The following is a 26,361-nucleotide window of genomic DNA, read 5'->3' as shown; positions in this document are numbered from 1 at the left end:
TAAAAAAAAAAAAAAAAAAAAATTACTTTGAAAAGTAATTAGAACAATCCCTAAATCTCCAGTCAATAAAAAGAGAAAATGTCAACATGTCTTCGCTTCATATTTAGTTAAAATTCAATAAATGGTATATTGAAATGGATTAAATATGCAACTAAATGATTAAACTTGTGAAAACAGGATTTTTTTTTTTTTTTTTTTTCAGTGCCTGAAAATGATCATTGGGAACTGATAGAGGGCTTAATCTAAAAAGGTTGGGAAGTTATAATAAGATTTAATGGAGGAGGGCTTCAGAAGACACACTTACCAAAGCACTTGCTCAGATTGGTCTGTTTGTCAATGAAGACTTTAGCAGAGACCACATTTCCAAAAGGCATAAACATCTGCAAGAGATCCTGGTCCCCAAACTCCTGGGGCAGGTGGTAGATGAACAGGTTGGCGCCCTCTGGCCCCACTCCAATTGGAAATAAAACAAGAAACTCAAGTTAGTTTCATTTAGTTCCAGGTCATTTTATTTAGAAATGTACCAGTACATTATTTATTTATTTGTAGAAGTACTGGCAGATTTTGTTGGGTGTTCGCCAAGGATTTGCTTACCTTCCTTCTGGCTGCCAGCAATGCTCTGCTGCAGGAGGGACTGTCCGTAGAGGGACGGCAGGGCGGAGGCTGTGTACTGCTGCATCCCTGAGTAAGCCTGGGTCAGAGCATCCATGGAGCTGGCTGCTGATCCGTTGGCCATGGAGGCTCCCAGGCCTCCGTTCATGGCCCCCATACCTGTAAAAGAGAAAGAAATTAATGTGCTGTAACCTCATTGGGATGGCATGTAAAAGCATTACATGTGTTGGACAACAGGGGGCAGAAAAACATAGTTTTACAGCCTTTAGCTATCAGGCTACACTCCGTTGCAACACTGAGGTTTAAATATACAGTTTAAAGCTGGGGTATGTGATATCCGATTGGTCAAAATGAACATGAGCGGTACACTTTGACCAATCAGAGCGAGGCTCCGATTCTTAAAAAAAAATATATATTCTCTGTTCTTAATGGCTGTTGGCACTGTCCATTCACTTTGGCACCGACGTTGTTGGTGTAGAGCGTGTCAGTGAGGGACCATAGGGGAGGGACCAAAGAGAACAAGTGGAGCGGTTGAGGTATTTGGATTAAAATCTCTATCCCAACTGCTATTTTCTCCCCAAATTCTCCACCCCAGCTTTAATACAACAGCTCTGCCATATTCTACATAATACAAAGCAAATTTAGGATTGTATATGTTAACCCATTGATGACAGCTGCTCCGCGATGCCACATTGGCTCTCCTGCCTGATGCTGCGTCGCGCAGCATTATTACTTTATCTAATTTTCATGGCATTCCCAGCATAGAATGCACTGTCATTGGTTCAAATACACATGAGGTGGGTTTTGTTGATTTTTTTAAGACCACGTGACCACCCAAAAGTTGTGTGGTTTGCCGAAAATCATGTCAATCAAAAAAATTTAAAATTAAAAAATAAAACAAAATAATAAAAAAAATGCGCCAGCTATGTCAGCGACAGAACAGTTAGTGGCGTTTGGTGCGCAGAATCAAGGTCTACTATAGACTACTGACGAAAATCACACAACACATTGCATCTATTTATTAACGATATTTAATAATTTTCTAATTCATCTAATTTTGACGATTTTTAGAAATATTTGTTGGTTTGTAAGCGCTAAGGGAGCATGTTTAAATAAAACCTGTGAACCTTAACTTTTAAATGCATTTTATTTCATGTTTCTATGTGCTACACAGGCTTAGATATTAAGGTTTTGGTAGACTTGACAATTCGTACTATTTTTTCAGAAAACCCTCAGGCATTAAGGACATGCATCCTAGATTGCCATAGTCATCAATGGGTTAAAAGACCTTACAAAAGACATTAATTCAACACTGACTGTGGTCATATATAGTGGTAATGTGGACTGCATTATATTGAACATATTTCTAATATTTCCCCATGTTTGCAAATTGGGTGTTGGAGTATAGGTGTACCATCGAAAGTAGCCACCGAGTGTATATGTTGTGTGCTACCAGACAAGGGAAACCGAAACTCCATAACAGTGAGATTTCTCAGTCTTTTAAAGATAGTCTGCAACTGTTAGAAACCATGTGAATTTATTTTAGCTTTAAAGCAACTTTTCTTACCACTGATGCTGCTGGTGAGAGCGTTGAGGTTGAGGCCCATTGAGGTCCCACTGAGACCCTGCAGGGCACCCAGAGATGCCAAGGTGCTCATAGCAGAAGCGCTGGAACCTGTTGAACCAGCTAAAGACAATTAAAAAACATATTACATATTTAAAGACATACAGGTTACCACAGGGGTAACTTTCTCATGTCGAAAACTCTTGGCGCAGCTTTGCCACTAATTGTTATGGTTATGAGGATGACACAGCAGTGAGTGGGGCAGTTAAAAATATGCCTCTTAACGAGAAGAGGTCATTACTGCAGCAGCAATATGCTGATCCCAGACAGATGGAGCCAATGTATATTTACACATATTAAAAGGGAAAAGGGGGCTCTCATAAAATTTTATACGTGGGTGATTAACTCCCATTAAGTAAATGAGTTATCGCTGAGGGCCACTACGAAAATAGAGGACGAGGGGGGTTTGCCGAGCAGTTGATGGGTACCATCATAGCGGCAGCAGGGCTAGCTGTGACTATGTTCATCTCAAAAGGGAGAGGAATCTTTTTAGATTTAAATGGTATGTGGACACAGACAAAGTTAAACATGGGTCAATTTAGTAATAACTAAGCAAGCAAAACACATCCGTGAAGTACAACTTCCTGAGTACTTAATACTGTATGTCAGACACGCACAGACTTAGAATTCAGCTCGTGTAAGTGTTTAATTACCTTGACTGGCGAGGGCTCCCAGAGCACTGTTTGAAGAAAGGGCGCTGCTGGAAGTTTGGCTGCCAGAACTCTGGGCTGCAGCAGCTAACGTGGCCAAGTTCTGCAGCTGAAGGGGATTCACACCCGCTGAGAGAAAGAAGCAACAGAGGTGATCATCAAAGATGTCTGATAAAACTCTGGGGGCACAAACCTTTCTAGAAATACCAATAAAGTATACATATCTGCAGTTTAAAAGAAGTATTTTTGTTGGGAATATGCCATCAATTTAAAAACATACCTATTATATTGTATATTTGATAATGCAGTATTTGTTTTAGACCAGAAAGCAGGTTCCCATATATAAAACCAGCCCCACTATTAAAATGGTGTGGGCTGTCCTGTGCTCGTCTTTCAGCTGCCTGCACAGTTCTAAATTAACATCCTGATTATTAATGTGTCTCTGATCTGAAAGAGTAATGGCATTTTTACTGCAGTTAGAAGCGTGCGGGCACAGAGCAATCAGTCACAAGGTTGCTGACATGGAAAGTGTCACCTTGTTCATTGATAGAGGATGACATAGGAAAAGTGGTCTCAACGTTTCAAAGGATGAACTTACCTCCTAGCCTCTGCATACTATTAAAACTGCCTTGGTTACTGGTGGATGTGGCCTGCTGGAGCAACTGTGAAGGAGAAAGAAAGAAGGAATGAATTCAAGTATCAACAGGGGAAAACACAACTAGGTTTATAATCTATAGTATAATCAAGATTAGGTGCAGGGCTCAACGCTAAGGTTTTTTTTCACTTGCCCGGTCGGGCAAGTGGGTCTGAATTCTACTTGCCCGAAGTAAATTTTTACTGGCCCCTATACAATTTTTTTTTCTATTAGGCGTGTTCAAATAATTGTTATATTCGCTCTTTATTGACAATGTATAAACAAATCATGGACAGTATTATAGATGAGTTAAGGGTCATACTGAAAGTGGAGGCTATTATTCAAATATTATTTGAGTTGGAACATTTGTAATTTTTTTTGTTTCTAAACCTACAATAACTGCAAACGAGACATGTTTTATGCAAACAAAAATCATGTAAAGAACTTTAACAGCACTTATTTTTATTTGTTTTACCTTATTCCTTTTACAACAGCAATTCTTTAAAACTTCTTTCTGCAAACATTTTTTTAGGCCTACAACAATCTGTTTTAATATTTTTTTGCTATTATTTTAATGTGTGTATGAGTGATTTTGATTTGATTCAAAATCTCAAAATTTGGCTCAGGACAGGCTGTTTTGAACACTTTTCCAGTAGCTTACTTTTAAGCTTCCACTGCCTCATGGTATGTGAAGTCAGACACCTCTTGGCCATTTATTGAGATCTATGCAGGCTGTAAAGATGCTCCTCTGATAACTGTTGATGATGTTTGTGTTGAACTGCACATTAACTGCTAGGCTACTAGGCTACTAGCAGCAGAGCTAACGTTAGCATCCTCGCTACTACTAGATTCACGTTGGGTACATAATGCATTTAAAAAACGCGGATATTTTAGCTGCTTTTCAGACGGTCGGGGTCGACTTCACTTCACTCCATTTATAATGTACTCGTTGGCTTTTGGACTTTCTGTCACACCAACCTACTGCGTGTAGTTCTCTTCTGGGTGTATGTGTGCTCACCGGTGTTGTGCCGAGTCTGCGTGTGTATGTGTGTGTGTATCTGCAGTAGAGCCCCGCCCCCCCTTCACAAAACGGAGCAGAGAGGAGAGGAGAGATGCAACGTAGCAGACACTACGCGCACAAAAATTAGCGTTAATGTAATAATTAGCACCAGTTAAATATGAAAATAGACCATAGATAGATAAATTGTATTTGGCGATTCAAAAAAATTAAATAAGAAATATGATTTTTTTTTTTTATTATTCAAGAATTTCAGCAGAACCTCCTGGTTGCCCGGTCGGGCATGCCAGTTGTCATAGTTACTGGCCCGACATGGCATTTTACTTGCCCCGGGACGTCGGGCAATCCTTATTGTTGAGCCCTGAGGTGGTATAATTTTGGCTTTAAAACACTCATCTTTAAGTGTGTGATGCTTTGTTCCGTTAATTTGTTCATTGAGAAACAGATGTTTGAGTGATCAGGGTTGGCTCTCCTCTAGTCCAGAATAAAGTGATAAAGCTACCAAAGCTTTTTGGTAAGTAGAAAAAGTGTAGAAGTTATTCTTGTAATCAATCTCTCAGCTAAAACTATCATCATGGGATTTAGCCACTTTACTGCCAACCTCTTCACAAGCAAATTTTCCATCAAAACAAGATTTCCCGGGAACTATTTTGCAAAAACACCACTGCTGCTGCTGCTTCCTGGGCTTAGCCCTGTACAAGACCATTTTGAGTGGTTTAAGGAAATCCAAACTAGCTGTAGTGTGGTCTGACTGTGCAAGACTTACTCTTCTAGCAATATTTGGCAGTTTGATGCATCAATAACAGTTAAGTTAGCATAGGCTAAGGGCAATCCATTATGCAACTCAAACGCATAAATTAAGCTTATTTGTCAACTACAATTGAGGGGGGAACACAATTTAGTCTCCACCAGTTCTGGTTCTAACTCCCACCACTACATCTTTTACACAGATCATTTGATGCCTGAACTGACCAGGGATCCCATAAATTCTACAGCAGCGCAGTGTGTCTAATCTGTGTACAAGTCGCCAGAGCTGTTTTTTTCTTGTTGCTTTGATGAGAATCAGTATTCGGCTTATCTCTGTTAATATTATTGTAATGTATCTTAGCTGCCATCATCAAAAGGCCAGAGGAGTCAGACCCTGGATGCATTATGGATCAGACAGTGAGTGGCTGTTTCCACGGACCGCTTACCGACATAGTTACACTATACAATAATTGGATTTCCATTCATATTGCTTCTTGGACACATGTGCACATAGCTTTTTAGAGATCCAATAGCTATCCGGTCCCCCCCATGATAAATGAAGTGAGTAAAATGGGACTTGAGGTATGTACAGAAACTCTGCATATTGACCGTCTGGTTTGTTAGGAAAATATAACCTAATGTCATGTTTGCTTTTGGACTGCTACACAAAATCTCTCTATTCCCCGTTTTCAAAAAGTATTTGAATTGATGAAATAGCAGCTCAACCAGTTTTTAGAAACACAAACGGCTCAGCTGTTCATGTTACGCCCATGTTTAAGTCACAAGCCCATTGGCTCAGTATCACAGTAGGCATATGCAAGTCACATGTCGGCCTTCAGCCAGAACACAAAGAGCGAGACAAGATAGTTCTATTCTGAGCTGAATCAGTACAGAGCTCAGGTCTGAAAATTGCAGTATTTTTAAATTACATTACCTTTATTAATTCTGCACTATCCCAATGTTTATAAATATTCTCCCTATGATAAGACAAAATGGCTGCTGTATTTCCTTCCATGAGTTACTCAGTTTAACAAGCAGTAGGTAAACAAAACAGGATCACCTGATCGTAAAATTCAATACACTACAATGAGGAAAACACTTACTTTTGTGTCTCTTCTTCTTTTGTTGAGACTATGTGCTCTGTTCACACATTAACCAACACCTTACAATCCAACAACCATGACACCACCAAACTACATCCTCAAGAATGATCTAATGTATAATTATTGCCTTTGATGTTTTCCTTATACTGCAAGCCAGGTAATTGAATGTACATCCCAAGTCAAGGCCCATATGGTCAACAAATGGCTAAAATATTAATACATTTAGCAAAAACTAAAACTGTGCTACACGATGCATTAATGCATGTTTGGGCACTTACAGCCAGGTACTGCGGCGAGAGGGACCCCAGGCCGGCCAGGTTTCCCCAGGTGGAGGCGCTGTTCAGCTGCTGAATCTGCTGTACCAGCTGCTGCTGCAGGCGCCTCTGCTCCTTATCTCTCTGTGTGTCTGCAAACTTTGCCACCAAAGGTGAAGAACAGCCCTGAAGCAGTAAAGAGGTCAGACTTTAGAAATAAAATTGAAGCACACTGAAGGATTCAAAGGTTATTTAACAATGCAAGGACAGTCATTGCTAAGAATTTTCAAAACAGGGTATCGTCTTTACCTCAAGACATTTTATTATGCCTGTTGCATTCATATCAAAGCTAACACAGAGGACATCTGCCATGCATAGCTGAGCCACATTCCAAAAAAGGGGCACATTATAAAGCTGCATACAGTGTATATTTTTACACTGAACTGTACTGGAGTTGAACTGACAAGCCACAGACAAGCAGACAACAGATGGAGACAACACTTAAAACATAAAATGAAAAGATGTAAGACATTACCAAGACAAATGCATTACAATAGAGACTAACACACAGACAATCACATACTGTTCAGACAGACGCATGGACACAAGGCATGCATTGCAAAAGTATTTTGAGAGTTGAGAGCCAGAGGGGGACGAGCCTGGACAGGGAAAATGGCTGTCGCACCTCTCACGGCAGCTGAGAATTAGGGAGGTTATGGTATGGGGGGGGAGGGGGGAGGGAGTATAGGTGGCACCACCAGTGGGGCCTGCTTTTAATCTGGCAGGAGGAGTGTTATGTTTGGTTGGGCTCAATTAGATGCTTCCCTTCGGAGCTTCTGACCCACTAGCTGTCAAATTATTGCTGCTCCACTTCCATTAAGACACCATTGGCTACGCTACACAATGACATGGACCCAATTTCTGAAAAAATCTAAAAGGGTAGCTGCTTCAGTCTAGGTTAATTCTTTGTTAACCTATATTTGATGATGTGGGCTCTTTTCCCTGAGGTCCAAAATATAGATTGAGTATGGCAGACTGTGATGGTTAGGCTCTAAAATATTATCAGAATCAATAAATGAGATGCATTTAGTCCAGCCCAAATTAGAGATGACCACATTTCTGTCTTTTTAGCTCCAGATATAGTATATACACGTGAGAAACAATGCTTCAAGTCTTATTCAATTATTTTTCCGACCACAATGTATTGTAATTGGCAAGTGTGGTTTTGGAAATGGCTCATGCTCTGTGATGAATGGACGACGTCTGCTTGGACAGGTTCTCCATTTTTCCAAACACAAGGGGGCAGCAAAATGTATGAGGGGGGAAGGGGGAAAATGAAAATAGGTGCTAAGGGGTACAGTACCTCCATAGTCTGAGAGTGATGCATGGTTTTGATTGCATTCTGTGCCATTGCCCTGGTAGCAAATGTGACAAACGCACAGCCTGTAGGGGGGGAACAATAGGAGAGGGGAGAGGGGGGGAGGAGGGACAAGAAGAAACAAAACAAGACAAAAGGTTTGGACAACTCGTTATGAACCCCAAAAAACACATTACAGTACAGAGAATGGCAACTCCCAAGCACACAGAACCACCCTCACTGGTTAGCACACAGAGAAAGAACACAACAAGGAGAACAGTAACACGTGTCACATGAGCACAGTGATTGACGGATTAAATTGCCACCCAAAGAGGCTATGTTGTGTCATGGTGAAACATTTAACGTGATTATACACACAGAAAATGCACACAGATAGACAGTGAAAGGCTTTGATTTGCTCAAATATGTTAGATCAAAAAGGTATTACGTTCCATTTCAAAATCAGTGTAACAATGATTATATTTACTAGAAAAAGAGTAGGAATTCATGGTGAACTGTCCCTGCTCAGAAAGACTTGTGCTGCCCGCTTTCTGAGGCTTTATGCAATAGAGAGCTAAGTACGAGATGCAACGACAGCCTAATTCCAGCCTTTGTAGAGTGTGATGAAGGAGGCGGTAAAGGAGAAGCTGTGTTGAGCTGAGCCGAGCCGCCTGCCAGCTGAGCCCACGAACACCAGCAGCGAGCGGTTGTCAAGGCGACTAGCCTTTGTGCCGGGCAGCAAGTGCGGTGGCCCTTCACTGCGAGATGCGGAGGCTGAGTCTAACAGTGACGGGAGCATAGACTATGGGGATGGAATGGGTAGCACTGGAGGTGAATAGCACTTGATTTTGGTGGGCAGAGGGGTGTTGAAATGAGTAGGGAGGGGCCTGTATAAATACGTTATGAGAATATGTAGTCGGCTACACTGAAGGTGCCGGCTGTGAAGCCAACAACACTGTGACAATACTGAAAGCACACCTACCTCTGCTCTGACCATCTGGTCCCCGGAGGATTCTGCACTCTTCGATCTGTCCAAAAGATGAGAACATCATTCTGATCTCATTCTCGCCATATTTCTTTGTAACCATTCCGATGAAGAGTTTTCTGTCTTCCACCGCTGCAGACGGATGAAAAGAGAACAGCTATTCAGTTAAACCTAAACAATTATGGAGCTATAAAAGCGTCAGATACTTCAGGCGTTAAATCATGCGCCTCTCTTGTTCAAGCGCTTTGTCATACTGCCACATTTTCTGCCTCTCACTCAAGGTGCCGGCCTCTTGTACAAATCTCTGCAACTTGCAGCTTTGTTTTCCTCAGCGTCTACTCTTCTACACAGATGACTGCATCACCATTTGGGCCCTCGTTCTCTGTACCTGCTCTTCTTTCCCCCCCAATGCTAAAGCATTTCATCTTTGAAACCCCTGACACCAAAGAAATTGTTTATTGCTGCACATTCTCTGAACTCCTTAATTAAATCCTCCTCATTAAATAGAGACAATCTAGCTACCGCTTTTCTTTAAAATCTCAACCCATATTGTGTTGGCCAAATCTAGCTCTTCTAACATTTTTACTCCATGGGCATTGTCTATTTTACCTCAGATCCTTTGGCTGGTTTCACACCGCCTTAAACATGAACCCACTTACCACTTGTTTTCTCACTGTCAGCGGGTTTCATCTGGATAGCATGATGCATCTGTAAAAAAAAAAAAAAGAAAAAGCGTAAATGAATGGTTAACACTGCACCCGTCACATTCTAAACTTTGCAGGTGCTTGGCCTCGTTATCACTCATCACAAGGGTCTCCCATCCCCCACCATCTTCAAGCAGTGCTATCTGCCTCTTGTTTTGTTCTATCACTCTGAAAGCATCATCCCTCACCAATGCCCGATTCAGGAGGAAAGGTCTATGAATTAATGGCATGGATCAAAGTATCCAGTTTCACCTCTCACTGTACTGTCGACTTGTGATTGAAATGATCCGATTCATCCAGTCAACATCATTCATTTTCTTTAAAACAATTGAAGTGTGCTGGTTGACAAGCAAGCCAGATCTGTATTGCTTTCAAATGTACAGTGATTCAGTATGAGTTTAGACATGTCTTTAACCCCCTATACACCATAATATTCTATACATATCTGAGCTATGATTTTTTTATTGAATTAGCATCAATGTGCTGAACATGACGCTTTGGACACAGAATAACTACATTCACATCTGTCGATTCTTGCCATAATGAGTAGTCAAATTAGTGACTATTTTTAGTACATTTACCTGCCATGTAATGTAAAAAATAGGAAATGAATGTAACTGTTAGATGGCTGAGCAGGTTCTTCTTATGAAAAGTGGTGGTATCGTTTTGGTCAAAAACTAAAGACAAGGAGACAGATGGCCTGCTCAGTATGGGAACTGGCTAGCGTCACTGACCAAGGAGAGTGAGGGATCGAAGGGAGAGAAACGGGAACAGGCAAACAAGCTTTTCCATTGCAGCGCAATCCAAACTCAGTCACCTGCAGTCAGTGCCAGTAACAGTATGACTGGGGATTGGGATTCAAGAGCTGAGCTGTTAGACTACACTTTATTTGATGTCTGGGCTGATTGATAGTCCTCTAGCAAAGAGAACTAGGCCTGTAGACCCCGTCTGCAACAGTCATTCTTCAACTGGGTTCAATATTTACCTGTAACCTTACTGACAGTAGTTAATTTCCAATACAATGGGATATTGATTTAATCGATGGCTGGAGTTGTTGGGTATTGATTTAATCGATTTGAAGCAGAGTAAATTAGAACAGTGTATAAGCAGGGCAGATTTGTAGAGCTTTAACAAGCAATTGCTCTTATTCCAGTTGACTGGACTTTAATCTATCTGGATAAATCAAGTAAGGAATTAGGAGACCAAAATTACTCTCACCAGGCTGCATTGTTAAAAAATACTTAACTCACCACTTTGTATACCTCTATCTTTGGGAAATAAAAATGTAAATGTGCATCAATGATTCATGAAGACAAGCATTAATAATTTGTTCCACTTTGTTGAAATTGGGTCCAGTGCCTGAGAGTGTAACCTGCTGCCTGGTCAAGCACACTTAACACGCTACCTGCTGCATGTATGTATACGTGTTTTGGGTCAGATGGCTTATCAGGTCAGTGTGTTGAGGTTCAGGGCAGTTAAGTGTTTAGTGTGGACTGGGAATACTTCTCAGGCCAGTTCAGTGAGCCGGGAGCTCATTATCGGTCAGCACACCGCCTGCATCTGGGATATAGAGCGTCTCGAGCAGCTAAAAGCAACCCATACTGTACTTACTCACCCCAGTTAAGGTCTTTATGTTGTGCAGATCATTTTGGGCCTCCAGTGCAGCTTTTCTTGTATAAAAAGTTACAAAACAGCATCCTGCAGAGACAAAAACAGGGGCAAACAAATGTGTGGGGAGAAAGAGACAAAAACAGCATTAAAAAACGCTTCGCATACAGACTGTTAATATAATACCATGACTGCTGCAGCGCAGGAGAGAAGATAAATGGATGAGGATACGTTCTGGGCACGTCACATGTTTTAAACATGTGACGTGCATATTCTTAGCGACAACTGTTGTGTGCAGCGAGGACACTGGAGTAATAAGATAGTTGAAGGCTGTTGTGGACAAAGAGATGAACATGGAATTAGAGGCTGTCAAAATGCACTGAAGCACAGTCCTCAGGTCAACATGGGCAAGCTAAGGCACATTATCAACACAAACATCGGAGAGAGTAGTGCCCCTTACATAAGAATCCAATCATACGAAAACATACACGAAGGAGGCATGAAAACAGCACAAAGAGACAAGAGGGAGCAGGAGTGAAAGCAAGGGAGAGGAATTGTGGGGAGGAGGGACGTGATGGGGGAGGGGGATGAAGAAAAGAATAGCGGGAGAGGGAAAAAAAGCCTCTCATCCTTCCGTCCCAGCAGACCGCCAGTGGCGTTCCAGCCTGTCAGTTTCACTGGGCTGGGGAAGTGGAGCACTGCAGCGTCTCTGACCTACATAGTGTGTATTATGCCGTTACTGGAGCTCCCAGGCCGTGGGGAGGGCTGTTGAACTCGAATATGCATCGAGCTGCTCTCTTCTCTCTCTGAAAACCAGCTGAACTCCCTTTCTCTGCTGCTTAGCCCTGCCACCGATTTACTAGAGCTAAATAAACCATCCACATAGGCGAGATAGTTTGATGATTTCTTCATGACCCGCAGTAGACGTGACCTAAAAACCAACACAAATCTGATAGCCTCTCAATAGATCCATGGCAGTAAACAACTAAGATGGAAGTGGGATGTGTAGGAGTAGCAATTTCAATGAAAAAAATAATCAAAAGGCAAGGGAACATTATCTTCCATTCAAATAGACATAAGCCAAATATCTTCAGGCATTAGCACTTTGATAAAAAAAAGAAGATACTACTTCTCCCAGTAGGAGAAGTAGTACTGGAAAAGGAGGATTGATGGGCGTCGGGGCTGCTGCTGCAACATATTCACCTCACACAGCCTGGGTGAGCCACAGACCGCTGTGATCGGGCTAGATTATCTATTAGAATACATTAACATTGCATTAACATGTCAATAGGCCATCACAGCTGACACCCCGTATAGAACAGGGGAGGGCTCTGCCTATATAAAAAGGGGCTTTGAACTCCTCAGCCTCCCAATGAACTGCACAGTGTTGGCTGTATATTTATACTGACACAGCATAATAAACAGGCTGGAGAGTTTCAATCAAGATTTTTTGTCGGAAAATATTGGTACATTTTTGTAAACAAGATTATCTGAATAACGTTCTTCTCTGGTACCCATTTCCCTTACAAACTTGACTGTTTGACCTATAAGTCACAGTGAAGTGAGGAGACCTAGGTACTAAGTCAAGTTCTTAAATCAGAAACTAAAGTTTCCTTTTGGTGCACTCCACAAAGATTTGTGAATGATACTGCTAAATAGTTGACTGATCATTAGGCAACTGATTCATTTGAGACAAGACAACACTGGCATTATGTTGGTATTTGTAATTATTGCTGCTTGACTGTCGTTTGGGAAGGAAGCTAAATTAATATTTTTTGAAACAGAAAAGGGGACTCTAAGAAGATCCGTCTGATCGAAGCAGCATTATTGTCAGCATGCCTTCAGTTGTAAAAGCAAAAAGGGCGGGGGCAAGTGATAAGGATAGACTGCACTACATGGATAAAATGACAGTCCCACTAGGCTGAGCAGCCAGTCAGGCTAAACTCAACCATTTTAAGAACTCATTCAGTGGAGCAGAGTTTTCTAAGGGCCTTATAATACCATTCTGGACACAACTCAAAAACGATGGATAACTGTTGGATAACCAGAGTCCAGCATCAACAGGGCCCCGACTCCCTCCTCATTAAAACCAGAGGGTGGATTAGTGCCTTTAACAATACTGAGTCATCTAACCATCTAGGGAATTTAAAATTTGGGTAAGGTTGTAAAACCTGGACAGTTACATCAGGGACACTGCCATTTAGTTTATTCACCTGCAGTTAGTTACGGGAGACTGAGCACTTCCAGTTGCACTTTGCAGCTCTCTGCAGACAGCAGGCTTCCACTTCATGTCTCCTCTAATTGCAACCTAAACTGAATCGCTCAACTCAAGCAGCATTTCGAAAGGTGAGTGCATTGATAGATGTCTTAATGGAAAATTGCAGTTGAGTAACACTTCCTTCATAAAAAGTTACCTTTAAACTAGCATGGCAATGTGAAAAGAAAAAAATATTCCATAAAGCTTGTTTACGTAAAAAGGAGTTATATTTTTTAATCCTGAAACAAAATAATATTGAGTCATCTCTGTTAGCACAAACACTGCTTTTCTGCATGTGCAGACAAGAAATGAAGTGCATTGCTTAGGCAAATGTGCTAAAATGTGATGGCTATTGATGTGGCAATAACTGGGTTTTGTGTATTGTGCTTGACCATTAAATAACAAGAAAATACAGGCAATGGTGGCCCATATAATGGTGTCATTTCTCTGTACTTCTGTCACCTAGAAGGTAACTCACCAATATTTTGATGTGCCAAATTATTGCTGACAATACATTTTTGAAATTATTTTACAATTTATATTTTATCAAACAGGAGATAATCTATTTAATATAACTTAAAAAATGAAAATGTTCAATGATGAGTCACAAGTTGTAATCAGTTTGTCTACCATTAATCAAAGTGATGAATCAACAACTAGCATCCAGTAACCTCTGTGAACTCACCTTTGCTCTGAGGGGGATTCTGGGTGCGATCACGGAGGATGTTGATCTGGTGCACAGCGCCGTAGGGCTCAAAAAGCTCTTTTAGTTCTGTTTCTGACCAGGCGCGTGGGATCTGTCCCACAAACATCTTGATGGAGTCTGGGTCTGGCTGGTCCAAGAGCTCCAGCGACCCGTTCATCTTGCTGCCGTTGCCGTTGCTAAGAGAAACAAGAATAAAATCGGTTATAAGTATACTACTAGGGCTACAACAACAAATTGATAAAAATCGATACTAACGCGTTGGCAACTAATTTAGTTATCGATTCGTTGAGTTGTGCGATTAATACGCCACTCGTAGGCGCGGAACTGTACAGCCAGCCGCCATGGACATATTGGCACATTGTGAAAAACAAATTTCAACAAAGTAACATATTGGAAGGTTTTGTATTAATCAATCATCCTCACTTTAAAGTGACTTTGATTATTTGGGCATTGGAGGGTAAGAGTGGTAACAATATTTTGAATTGTAGCAATTTAGATGTCACAAAATAAAAGCATACAAAGACGGATGTAACTTTTCATGAGTTATTATACACCGTTTTAACAAGATTCTTATTTGCATAATGAATGATGCTGTGGAGGCAGTGGATGACTTGACTGTCTTTAAGATTTTTCTTTTTTACATGTCTAACTGAGAATCACTTGGTTTATGGAGTACCAACATGTTTTAACTGTGACTTATTTATATGGGTGGTGAATTTATTCTTATCTCCTGCAATTTTAAATAGATTAATTATTTGCAAAAATCTATTAAATTAAAACCATTTATATTTTTTAAGAAATATGTTGACTTGCCTTAAAATCACATGCATTACAAGCTACACCTTGCATTACAAGCTACACCTTAAAATTAACTAAGAAGATAAATAAGACATGGACTTTAATTTGATGCCATCATTTGCCACAATTCCTCTTAGCAAACATTGGACTGGAGTAGATCCAGAAATCCTCTTCTAAACTGAATCCAGAAATCGAGTTTGAATTGGGAATCATTTTGAATCAAATTGTGACCCCAGGAATCGGAATCTAATCGAAATGGGGATCCACAGCCCTACTCATTTAGTTTGTGGGCACTGAAATAGATCCTAAAACAACATTGTTCTCACTAATGGACATGTCAAAGCAACAACATATCGAGCAAAAATCTGGGTGGTCGGGTTAGCACTGGAGAGGAGTGAAATACTAAATCCTGCTATTTTCCTTTAGGGCAAGCCTTGGGACAGTGAATCAATACCCACTGGTGTAACAACCACTACGGCATCTTTGTCTCACTCAAACACACTAAAATCACCAACACAAACATTTCCTGACAGGGCGGAGGTGCTGGAAAACATGAGTGAGGCCAGAGCTAAAGCCTTCCACGGGTGTCGAGGCAGAGAAATCATGTTAAGCGTAGACCTTCACTCCATGGCCAGCACACAATAACGATCAAGAAGGGCCACTAACCACAAGCACAGCAAAAAAAGTGCAATATGTGGTACAAAACATATTAGTCTGGCGAGCCCAGTACAAACATTGTAAAATTGAAAATGACGACAAATATAAACTCATTTAAAAACAATTTTACACACAGACCTTTGGACCCGGGCCATCCATCTCTTACAAATTGAGCCAAGCCGTTCTGCAGAAACACCAAACTCCTTTAGGGACTTAAATGACATGCTAACAAATCACACTTCAGGTTTTGTTCTTCTGAAATCCAAGTCCACGCCTCACTATAGACGTTTTCTTCCCCCTGGAGACTCAATTCATTGGAATGACGACATAAAAATTAAAAACTCCAGTGAAATAAAGGCCCCTCTCCGCCCAAAAAAAGGGCTGAGTACCCCCCCCCTCCCCTCCAACCGCTAAACGAAAAGATCACTGCAGAGCTCTAAACCTGCGAGAATCGCTGGTTAGCACGCAGAGATTTTGCGGTACATCTCCTCCTCAGGCGCTTTGGCGATGGTACAGAGAGTAACCTACAGCTTCTTCACCACAGCAGGGGAACAATCACATATTGTTCCCCCATGCTGGAGAACACTATTCACCGTTCCTCTACAGCACAATGGGCCAAGTCAGAGAGATGCTTTGGAAACATGGATGGCTTCGTCTGCTAAAGCCACAGCACTGGTGGGTGACACCATTTATCCAGCTTTGCCTGTGGCACTACGACGCCATTTTGCTTAGGGCCTTTGATGAAATCTCACTGTAGAAACGCATGAAAAACTGGATTTGTGCCCCAGCATTCAAAAACACGAAGGCTCCAAATCAACTCCCTTTGAAAACACAGCGTGTCTTTAACATTCATTTAACTCTCAGACCCCCTGCAGCTGTGCATTGTCTTTTTGGTTCAGAAAATGGTTGAAGACAAAAGTAACTAGAATAATATATTCTTTCTCACAACACATAAATGACTTGTCTAAATTACTTCCGTTTTATTCATATATGCTCACATTTATATTTATCAAGAACCGGGATAGTTGAAACAATTAAATTAATTGATAACTGTCTGCTTTAAATAAGTCTATATACCAAACGTAGAATCATTCCTTTAAAAGGGCTAGTAATAATGTTATGGCTATTCCAATTAGTTTATCTACCACAAAGATAACAGCTGCATACAAGGATCAGTAAAGGACAGTCAGTAAATGCCAGTCACATATCAGTTTTAAGTGGCATCTGCTGATATTAAGTGGTTTCTATCAGTGGGTGGATTTTAAGCTGTTTAAGCAACATAATGTTACGTCAAAGCAGTGGCTTTACGCCAACATTAAGCTGCTAGTATACCTTAAACAACACACTGTTGACAGTTATTTTTTCACAGGGTTTATTTCTTTAGTAGAAATTTGTATTAAAGAAAACTGTTGGGTTGAAGTGGGTTCAGAATAACAAGGTACATTTTTCAGTAATGTCAAAGTTTGACATATTTATTTTGTTGTTGAAAATTTCCTTCACCTTGGGGTCATATCGGGGTTGCACCAGAAATATCAAGTCAGACATTGTATCTCAAAACCTGAGCAAATATAACGAATGCTATCTGCATGGCTTGAGGTATTAAATAAATTATTTGTATTTCTTGGGTGAACCAAACCTTTCGGTGTTTTAACACAGCCTACATTACAGTTAAAGGTTCAGTAAACTGAATGGTTAGTTTAGCTAACTTCCTGTCAGTGACTGCAGTTAGCAGTCCCCTCCCTCATCACATTAATACTAGGGGTGGGAAAAATAATCGATTTTCCGATTAATCGCGATTCTCTCTCGAACGATTCCGAATCGATTCATAAAAGTTATACACACCAAACAAGTGTGAGTTGTTAAAAGTGGCAACAAAAGGGCAGAGAGCACCAAACCCATATGACCTGCACTGGTTTTGTGTCCGTTTACGTTTTTGTATGAGAGCTGAATTCCAAGCCATACTTTTTGCACAATGTTGTTGAAATGACATAGAAAATAATTGAATATAAATCCTATAGAAACATGATTCACAAGAGTAGAAAGAATTAAACTGAATCGGTTTAGTTTTTACATACTTCCATATTGTGTTGAAAGCTGCATTGATTATTGCACTGGTCATAGAAAGTCATATTTGTGACAAGAAAAGCATTTTCTCTAATACAATATTAGAGAAGGTAATTCATCTGTTGATTGTATTTAATGATCATCACAAAAGTAGGAAGTGATTAGCAAACTCTGAGTAGCAAACTCAGATGTGTATATAAATATATTTTTGAAAATCACACATATGTACGTAAAAAAAAAAATTGCATCGAGAATCGAATCGTGAAGTGCCAAGAGATTCCCACCCCTAATTAATACACTGCAGTCTTCAAGCAGCGAGTTATCTAGCATCATCTCAGATCCATAAGTGTGATAAAAACCATCAAAACAGACATTGGGAAGGATTTTTACCTGCGCCGCCATTGTAGGCGCATACACATTCACCCATCTGTCGCTCTGCGCGTGCACCGGCAGTGGGACGAGTGCCTGTTTGTAGTGTTCTCTCCTCTGATTGGTTATCAGTAGTGGGATCCCGAAAGGTTTATTTGCCGATTACATGCAGAATGAGTGACAGAGATCGGCTTTATGAAACGCGCACATTATATAAGTGATCACTGTATGAATAAAGAGCGATTTAACAATTATATTATTAACATAAATAAATCGCTTACTTCACCTTTAATTGAATTATTTGACTGTCCTAACCAAGTGAAACAGCAAAGGCAGCCAACTGCTTGACTATATCCACTTTTATTTATTTCATACAATAAATGTTACTGATAAAAGGCTACTGGCTACAAAATACTATGATTTTGTCTCGACTGGCCAGCCCTGCTCCGTCCACAACAAAGAAGATTGCTTCCTGTCAGGACTCCTGATAAAGTCTTTTGCTGAGCTTCTACATACAGCTCTACATTGTGGCAGTGCATCGTGCTCCAAGACGCCTTACAGCAGCTGTCTTTCAGAGCCACCACAGTTGCATGCTTACGTCTGCTCCACCCATAAAATCAGGTGATTTATCTGGACCATGTGTCCGAACAGTCGGTGAGCTCGCGCTGACCGCACTAGTATGCCAGCGACACCTTTGCTATGTCCATAATAGAACGCCAGCCAATTTGCCCGGTAATGAACATGATTTTGAAAGCTCAGCGCTGTGTGATTGGACATTACTCATCCCTAAACCATCGGGGGTCACAGCAACACCACATGCCACATGATTTGTATTGTGTCATATCTTCTGATGGAAAGCCACCTTACTGCTCCACATTATTTGTAGTCACTTACATTATTAAACCCTGCTGTAGGTGAATTTGTATAATTTCTAGCTATAATAAATGCTGGGGTGAAACTACTATAGTTTATTTGCTTAAAATATTGATTAAACGGGCCTCGTTGGGGAAATGTTACACATCATGCCGAGACCGAGTGTCTTCCTGTGTTGAGTAATACACTAAAACTCATTTGCCTTGGGCTGTTTTGGCAACCCACACCAACTGCTGTCATTATTTATTGGCGATAACATTTTTTTTAAGTCGGCATTCACATGGACACTCGTAAGGCTTCTGAGAAAAACAGCTGTTTGCTAGTAATACCTTAAAAATAATGTGTTGCTCTATCTTTCAGGAAACCAATGGCCTTTTAAGCTGATTCAACGACACAAAATGCCTCTAATGCCTTGGTATCTTTGACAGCTGTCAAGTACAACATAAAGGCTCCCTCTTGTAGCTCCAGCTTCTCCACAACTAGAAAAAGAGGCAGAATATTCTATGACAAGTTGAATAAGGTTTCACGAGCGTGGTATAAAAATATCTTTATCTTGAAGACAGTCTTGAAGGTGTTTCTTGAAAACTAGTCAAAGAAAACAGCAGCAGGATTAACAACTTATGCTGTTGGACCATTTTAAATAAACATAAAAAATGACAACCAAGGATGGATGTTGCTTGCGACAAGAAAACAGAAACAGGAGGACTGCGTTATTTGATTTCCATGCCAAGTGGTCGACCCTAATCAGCCTATTGTGGTTTTGATGAGAAGCTATTAAAATATTTTCCTCCTGGCATTAACTCCAATTCAGCTTAATATGGCCTGATTTCATTGTTGCATTTCCCCTGATGAAGACAGACGTGTTCAATCAGCTTCTGAATGGGCTGCATGTTAACAGACGGCCAGCATCTGATGACAAGGCCCGCCCCATTAGCTCCATAATCACACCAAGAGTCCCTGGCGGTTATGGATGACGTTGTTGAAGTAAGGCTCGTCTGAACAAACAGTCAAACATCCAACTAAATATACTCTGCTTGTGCCTCCATCAAGTGTCAGATGGAGCATGAATTGAAATATTCAGTTGAAAAGACAAACAGCCCACTAAATCCACCAATTACACTTGATTACTTTGACAGAGTGTGCTTATCGCCATGGCTTGTTTAGTCATCCGTGATTCTAACCCGTGATAGGCAACAGAGCATATTTAATACATACATAACTCCCCTTGCCAAACAAGTCATCAAGATAACAAATACTGCACATTTGTATATGGCTGTGTCCAAAAGCATTCCCTTACTCACCCATTCAATACAACTGTGGTTTATCAAGAACAAAGTCAACGCAGCAATCTACCAGGAAATTTAAGAGCACTTCACGATTCCGTCTTCTGACAAGCTTAATGGACATGCTGATTTCCTTTTCCAGCATCACTTGGCATCTGCCCACAGTGCCAAAACTAATAGTAACTGGTTGGCTGACCGTATATGTGCTTGATTAGCCAGCCAACTCGCCTGACCTGAAGAAGATGAGACACTCGACCCAACAATACAGACGATCTGAAGGCCACTATCAAAGCAACTTGGGCAGCCATAACACCTGAGCAGTGAAACACAGGTGTATCGCCTCCATGCATGCCACATTGATGCAATTTTTCCTTCACAGTTATTGAGTGCATAAATGAACACACTATTCATCAAGTCGACATTTATGTATTGTGTAATATTCAAAAATGTTAAACTGGATATTTTATTTTAATAAGATGTAAACTAATCAGCTAAATCAAAAAGGCTTGAATTACTTCACTGTAAATTAGACAAATTATTTTCCATGATATTCTTATTATACGAGATGCACATAACATACTGTATATTAAGGCGCTCCGGTGGCATAGTGGATAGAGCGCGTACAATATCGGCTCCGGCCTTCATAGCAGTGGTTGAGAGTTCAAATCCGACCAGCAGACCTTTACTGCAGGTCATCCACACTGTCTCCGTCTCCCCAGTTCAACTCTGTACTGTCTATCAAAGCTTGAAAATGGCAAAAATTATCTTAAAAAAAAAACATACTGTATATTAAATACCTGGCGATTTCTGACATAGCCTATAAAAGCACACACTTTCTGCTCCAGAAAGGCATCAATCTAGCAGAGGTTCCCTTGTTGTCACATCCACTCAATCCAATAGTGCAACTCTCGACTGTCCACGGAAGAAGTGCCTTTTTCAGCCAAACACTTCTGATTCCACTACATTTTATTTTTTTAATATTTTCTAATTTTGAGCCAAATCGTACTGACAATTTCATGGACATGGTTGGTGAGTGCATCTGGTCTTATGTAACCATGTCCTGCAGTATCTTTTGTTTGCAAAGCTTGCAGAGGAATTCGCTCAACCTTCGATCACACCACTCAACATACAGAGCCGTAATTATGAGCGTTCCAAGGCTGTGCGTCCAAGACAGCCAGTCTTGTAATTATTGCCAAGCTAGCAGCAGGAGCAGAGAAACAGGTGACAGGCCAGATCAGACAGAGCCCCCCTGCTTTTGGAATACAACATCTGGCCGCATGGCACACTCTCACAACCACCGTCGCCGCGCCTCTGCCACCCTCACAGTGAGGGGAGAAAGCAGAACAGCTGGGCCGAGCAGCCCCCGGACACTTGTGCCAAGATACTGCACTTCGCACAGATCAACAGCTCCCCGGCCACAACAAAAGGGATCACTGTGACGCTTAGCTTACTTACATAGCACTAGGGCTGTGCTGGCTGCCAAAGGATCATGCTTAAGCCCTGATAGTCACTCACTGTCAACAATCAGATGGATAAATCAATCAAATACTACGGGGTAAAACCAATCACCACCTCACTTCCAGAGTCCCAAAGAGGAGATTAAAAAAAGAATCCATTATAAGTGTGAATATTTAAAAAGGAAATCATAGCATTAATTTGAAATAAAAACCAATTGATAATCACAACCTTTCCTTAATTTCGACTACTAATCAAAAGTAGAGCTGCAAAAAAATATTCTTGTTAATTGGCTAGTTATTTCCTCAATTGACCAAAAGTTAAAAAGCTTTGAAATTTCCTTAAGCACATTACATTTTCAAATATTCTAACATGCATACAGTGTGTGTGTGTGTGTGTGTATATATATATATATATATATATATATATATATATATATATATATAAATAAACCAGTTCACCGACATCATTTAATAACAAAACTAGGTAAAATAATTGTTTACTTATAACAAAAGCTTGATCGTGACATTTTTCACTTGAGTGCTAGCCATGAAAAGAAAAGACCATGCCCATTTATTGCTATGAAACTCAAAAAAGCGTAGAAAGTCTCAAAAGAGCAAACATTTACATTTTAAAACAGGCTGTGGCTTTGGAAATATTTTTTGTCAAACAAGACGAGCAGTTTATGTCTAGAGGACACATTTACAATATAGACCTCTGTGCTTGGTTAAATATCTTCTTCCCCTAGTTGTTGACGTGCCCGTGTCACAAGACTTCCATTAATGGCTCAATAATGTAGGAAACCACGTGTTTTCTGCCGTTAAGTAAGCACTCAGCATTCAACATGGACCCCGGGACCTGCAGCTAACGACGTTAGCTGGCTCGGCTGCTAGGCAGGGCGAGCCGAGCCGAAAGCCTCTATGTGCTGCCTGCAAAACAAATCGGCATTAGGTCGACAACAAAAACATTATTGACAAACTTAACTTCAACTTAAAATGGTAACTCCAATCAACGCACTTCCCCTTAACCCTTTGATAATGGGCTGTTTTACACCTACCGTTTCGCTCTTGCACACGTAAACTTCAAACTCACTAAAGCACCTAACAAAAAGTAAGGTAGAGCTGTGCTTGAACAAGCTAATTAACACAACTTGTTTTCCCCAGATAATGAATACTGTTTTTAGGACTGATACCAAAACGTGTGATCATCTCCGGAAGAAGCACATGTCAGTTGACTGACTGTAGCGCGCGCCCTGTGTCCGATACCGCCGCTAGCAAGAAAATATATGCGTTTTATCTAGTCACTTCACGCAATATCAGTTACCCTTGAGAGTGTCTGTATGCTCAGTAATAGTTAGAGTGGTGTTGAAGTCTTACTAAACAGACTTAAGTCGCGATTCCGTGCCTCGTTATGCGAGTTAAACAAACTAACTTCAACTCCAGGTGAGCGTATGTTCGTGTGATTAGCATTGTTAGCATCCCAGTGGAGCTAACATTAGCCAACTCGCCCCGAGACACTCACAAATGTTTGCGCTTCTGATATATATATAAAAAAAAAAAAGATTATAGCGATCGTAGCCCGTGTACACAGTTACAATTACTTACATTGTTTCGCTGGAAGTCATTAGCCGACTTTCAGCCAGAGGGAGGAAATCCATGTCGTACGTCGAAGTCATGCTCAAAACAACGTCTATCTAACAATGAGAAGCGACGTCCGCTCAACTCCGGCGAGAAGACGACAAGACGGAGCAGAACAGGTGCAGGGAGGGGGCGTCTTCTTCAAAACTGCATGAGAGAGCGAGTGCACCGATATCCGCCTTATTCCTTCCTCCTAATTTCTCCTCTCGTCCCCCGACTGAAATAAATGCAGGCGAGCCGCTGTCACACTGCACACGGAGCTGCAGCAAACCAGAGGCGTGGCTTCTCCAACAAAAGTCTGAAACCACGCTGCCTAGTGCTGTGCCCTGCAAGCCTCTCAGCCCCGATGCAAAATGACCGTAATGACTCTATAGGGACGTGCACGTGATGTTTTATTGACAGTTTAGTGGCCTATTTGTAGTTCATGATGTCGTATTTGCTTTGGTGTCACCATTTTATTATTGCATTGCTCTGCAGCCTTAAAAAGAAAGGTGCAATAGAGGAATCAGATCCTGTCCAGCTTCATTGTGAAGGGAGATGAGTCTTTGGGTGAGTCAGACACCTAATGATCCTGATTACAGAGCCATTTAAGATGTTTAGATAGAGTACCCAGCTCATTACAATCAGGATTAATAATGCTGCTTCCTGTTTCCATAATTTCCCAGCAGTCTAAATTAGGCACCAAGATTTTTAAATTATTATTGGATTATGCACACTATTTCCAGCCTCTTCCATTGCCTCACATTGCGGATAGGTCCATAAATCTCTTCCAATCAAAAGCGAGATGGTTAAAATGCAGTTGTGCTTGCTATCTTGCCTTTCCCTAGGGTCATAGGTCATGCCCCCCTTTTGTGCTGGGCTGTTGTCTCCCCTGGGGGAGGGGTAGCCGCTCTTCTTTTGTTGTGCTGGACTTGCAGGGCGAGGCCTCCAGTCTACACTTGTGAGGGAAAGGTAGGGGGGATGTTGTCAAGTACTGTTTGCCATGGCAGAGGGTGGGCGGTGGGGTAGCCTAATTATCAAACCATTCATTATTGCTCCAGCAGCTGCGCAATCCAAAAATATTATTCATAGCAAGTGTTAAAATGCATCCCATCAATGAAATCCGACTTAATCCGTGTATCCATAGCAATTTTGAGTATGCGCTAAAACGTTGGATAAAAGAGGTTTGAATGCATGATGTCGTAGGCGACCTATTTTGCCATACATGCAGGCAAGCCGTATATGCAACATGCATTTCCATATAGCTAGAGGGGCTGCTATAAAAAAAACTGTCTAAACCTCTCTGGAGAATCAGGTTTCATTAAGATGCAGGAAAAATACAATCATTTCATCCCATCTGCAGCATCCACATAGTTCCTTTGACTCAATTAGATCTCAGGGGATCTAATTGAATATATTTGTTATAAAAGGAGCAGGATTCTGGTGAAGAGCAGCTACTGTTTGCCTTGTGGGTATGTTCAATACGTACAGCAAAGCTTTCCGTATCACACCCGTTAATTTTTTGCCATTTCACATGCACCTTGGAAATGTTTATTGGAGTGTTTTCCTAAAGCGGTACCTTGTTGCTGGCACCTTCTAGCCTCCTATTCTTAATCTCAGATTATTACTACTGTAATCCTATCATAATCCTTCAAAGGTACCATGCTTGTGTTGTTTACATCAAATGTTTTCCCCTCATGCAGCGGAATTTAAGTCCTATATCCAAAATGTATATTTTCAACATTTCTTAGTCACATATTGCAGAAATAGGCCATCATCTCACATTCGCCTTGAACTTGGGAGCACACTTTTTTCCCTCTGCACTGCCTTACGTGAAAGCATTTGCAGAATGGCGACCAACTAAAGGGCTCTCAAAATGGAGAGGAGAACTTCATCATATCTTGCTTTCTAGAGGAAATCTGCTGTGTCAAGATTTATTGTATGCACATGAGAACGCTGCCTTATCAGGGTCCAGTTCCAGTATTTAATGTAAATTCCAACATGTACATTTTCCTTCCTGTTCTTTCATATATATATATATATATATATATATATATATATATATTTATTTATTTATTTTTATTTATTTTATTTTTTTATTATTTTTTGACTGAGGGAGTGCAGAAGGCCTGGTTTCACTGAATATCTAATCTCATAGGCTTTTCTTTTTCAGTGGCCTTTGTGATTCAGAGACAATTACCTGCATCATGACACATTTATCTTTCTTTGAACTTTGAAAAAGGGAAGACGGCAGATTAAATGACATGATAATGCTACAAGATAGTGATGTATTTTTTTAAATTCCTACACCATTTAAAACTAAACCTCTCTCCGGATTGAATCATTATTGTCTAGGGGAGTTGGGATTGATATGGACGACCACATTCATTAGATCAAATACATGGTTTCTGGGGGCTTAGAAAAAAAACCTATAGGGAGAGCAGAGCAGAACACCACCCTGCCCACAGTCACACTGTCACAGCATGGGAGAACGCCTCAACTGGAAACAATTCATCCTATGACAATATTCAGCCCAGACAAAGAAGCAGTCCAAATACGGGCTGCTCCACAAAAGCTAGCCCAGATTTGAATGAGGGGCCAACCCCAACATACCTCATAGGCAGGTCCTCATTCCTGACAGAGATCCCGGCTGCAGAGGGGGGACAGCGCATGCTGTTGGCATACAAACTCTGCACCAGGGCCAGCTCAGAAGAGTGTTCCAACATCGGTGCTCTGGAAAAATCCACCCGGTGTAATGGACACTTTCCTCTCTTTCCCTGTTTCCTCTGTGTTTCTCTCCCCTTTCTCTTGCCTCCCGCCCACTCTTTCTCCTCGGTTTAGTGCAGCAGAGCGGCGCCCACCCCCTCCGCTGACTGGCGTGGCTGAAATAATCCTCTCTGACAGCTCATCGTGCTCTAATGCATTGTGCTGCCGCAGGCAGCACAGTTTGCAGGCTGTAAACCTGTGGTCACAGTGGCCCTCTTGCA

General features: G+C 41.1%; 1 protein-coding gene across 6 annotated transcripts in view; it reads right to left on the bottom strand.

Annotated features, from left to right (window-relative positions):
- LOC307250927 (CUGBP Elav-like family member 2) overlaps positions 1–23,606 on the bottom strand; it is a 28,266-nt gene extending 4,660 nt beyond the window's left edge. For 2 of the 6 annotated variants that reach the window (XR_013844892.1, XM_080028198.1), the window contains exons 1-12: positions 22,387–22,492; positions 14,239–14,435; positions 11,304–11,386; positions 9,644–9,692; positions 8,982–9,116; positions 8,006–8,085; positions 6,667–6,828; positions 3,485–3,548; positions 2,890–3,015; positions 2,180–2,299; positions 595–771; positions 305–451 (exon numbers count right to left, since the gene is read on the bottom strand). Coding sequence is in view for 5 of the 6 variants with exons in the window: in XM_080028198.1 (XP_079884324.1) it covers positions 305–451; positions 595–771; positions 2,180–2,299; positions 2,890–3,015; positions 3,485–3,548; positions 6,667–6,828; positions 8,006–8,085; positions 8,982–9,116; positions 9,644–9,692; positions 11,304–11,386; positions 14,239–14,435; positions 22,387–22,460 (1,414 nt within the window). In the remaining variant the exon portion in view is untranslated. Of the gene's footprint in view, positions 1–304; positions 452–594; positions 772–2,179; positions 2,300–2,889; positions 3,016–3,484; positions 3,549–6,666; positions 6,829–8,005; positions 8,086–8,981; positions 9,117–9,643; positions 9,693–11,303; positions 11,387–14,238; positions 14,436–22,386; positions 22,688–23,362 lie in introns of those variants that run through there. The other 4 variants (XM_080028202.1, XM_080028199.1, XM_080028201.1 and 1 more) reach the window with 4 other exon arrangements.
- Positions 23,607–26,361: the final 2,755 nt, after the last annotated feature.

This window comes from Ammodytes marinus (assembly GCF_949987685.1).
Source record: "Ammodytes marinus genome assembly, chromosome: 5".
Taxonomy (NCBI): Eukaryota; Metazoa; Chordata; class Actinopteri; order Uranoscopiformes; family Ammodytidae; genus Ammodytes; species Ammodytes marinus.
This window is presented reverse-complemented; position numbering and strand designations above follow the sequence as displayed.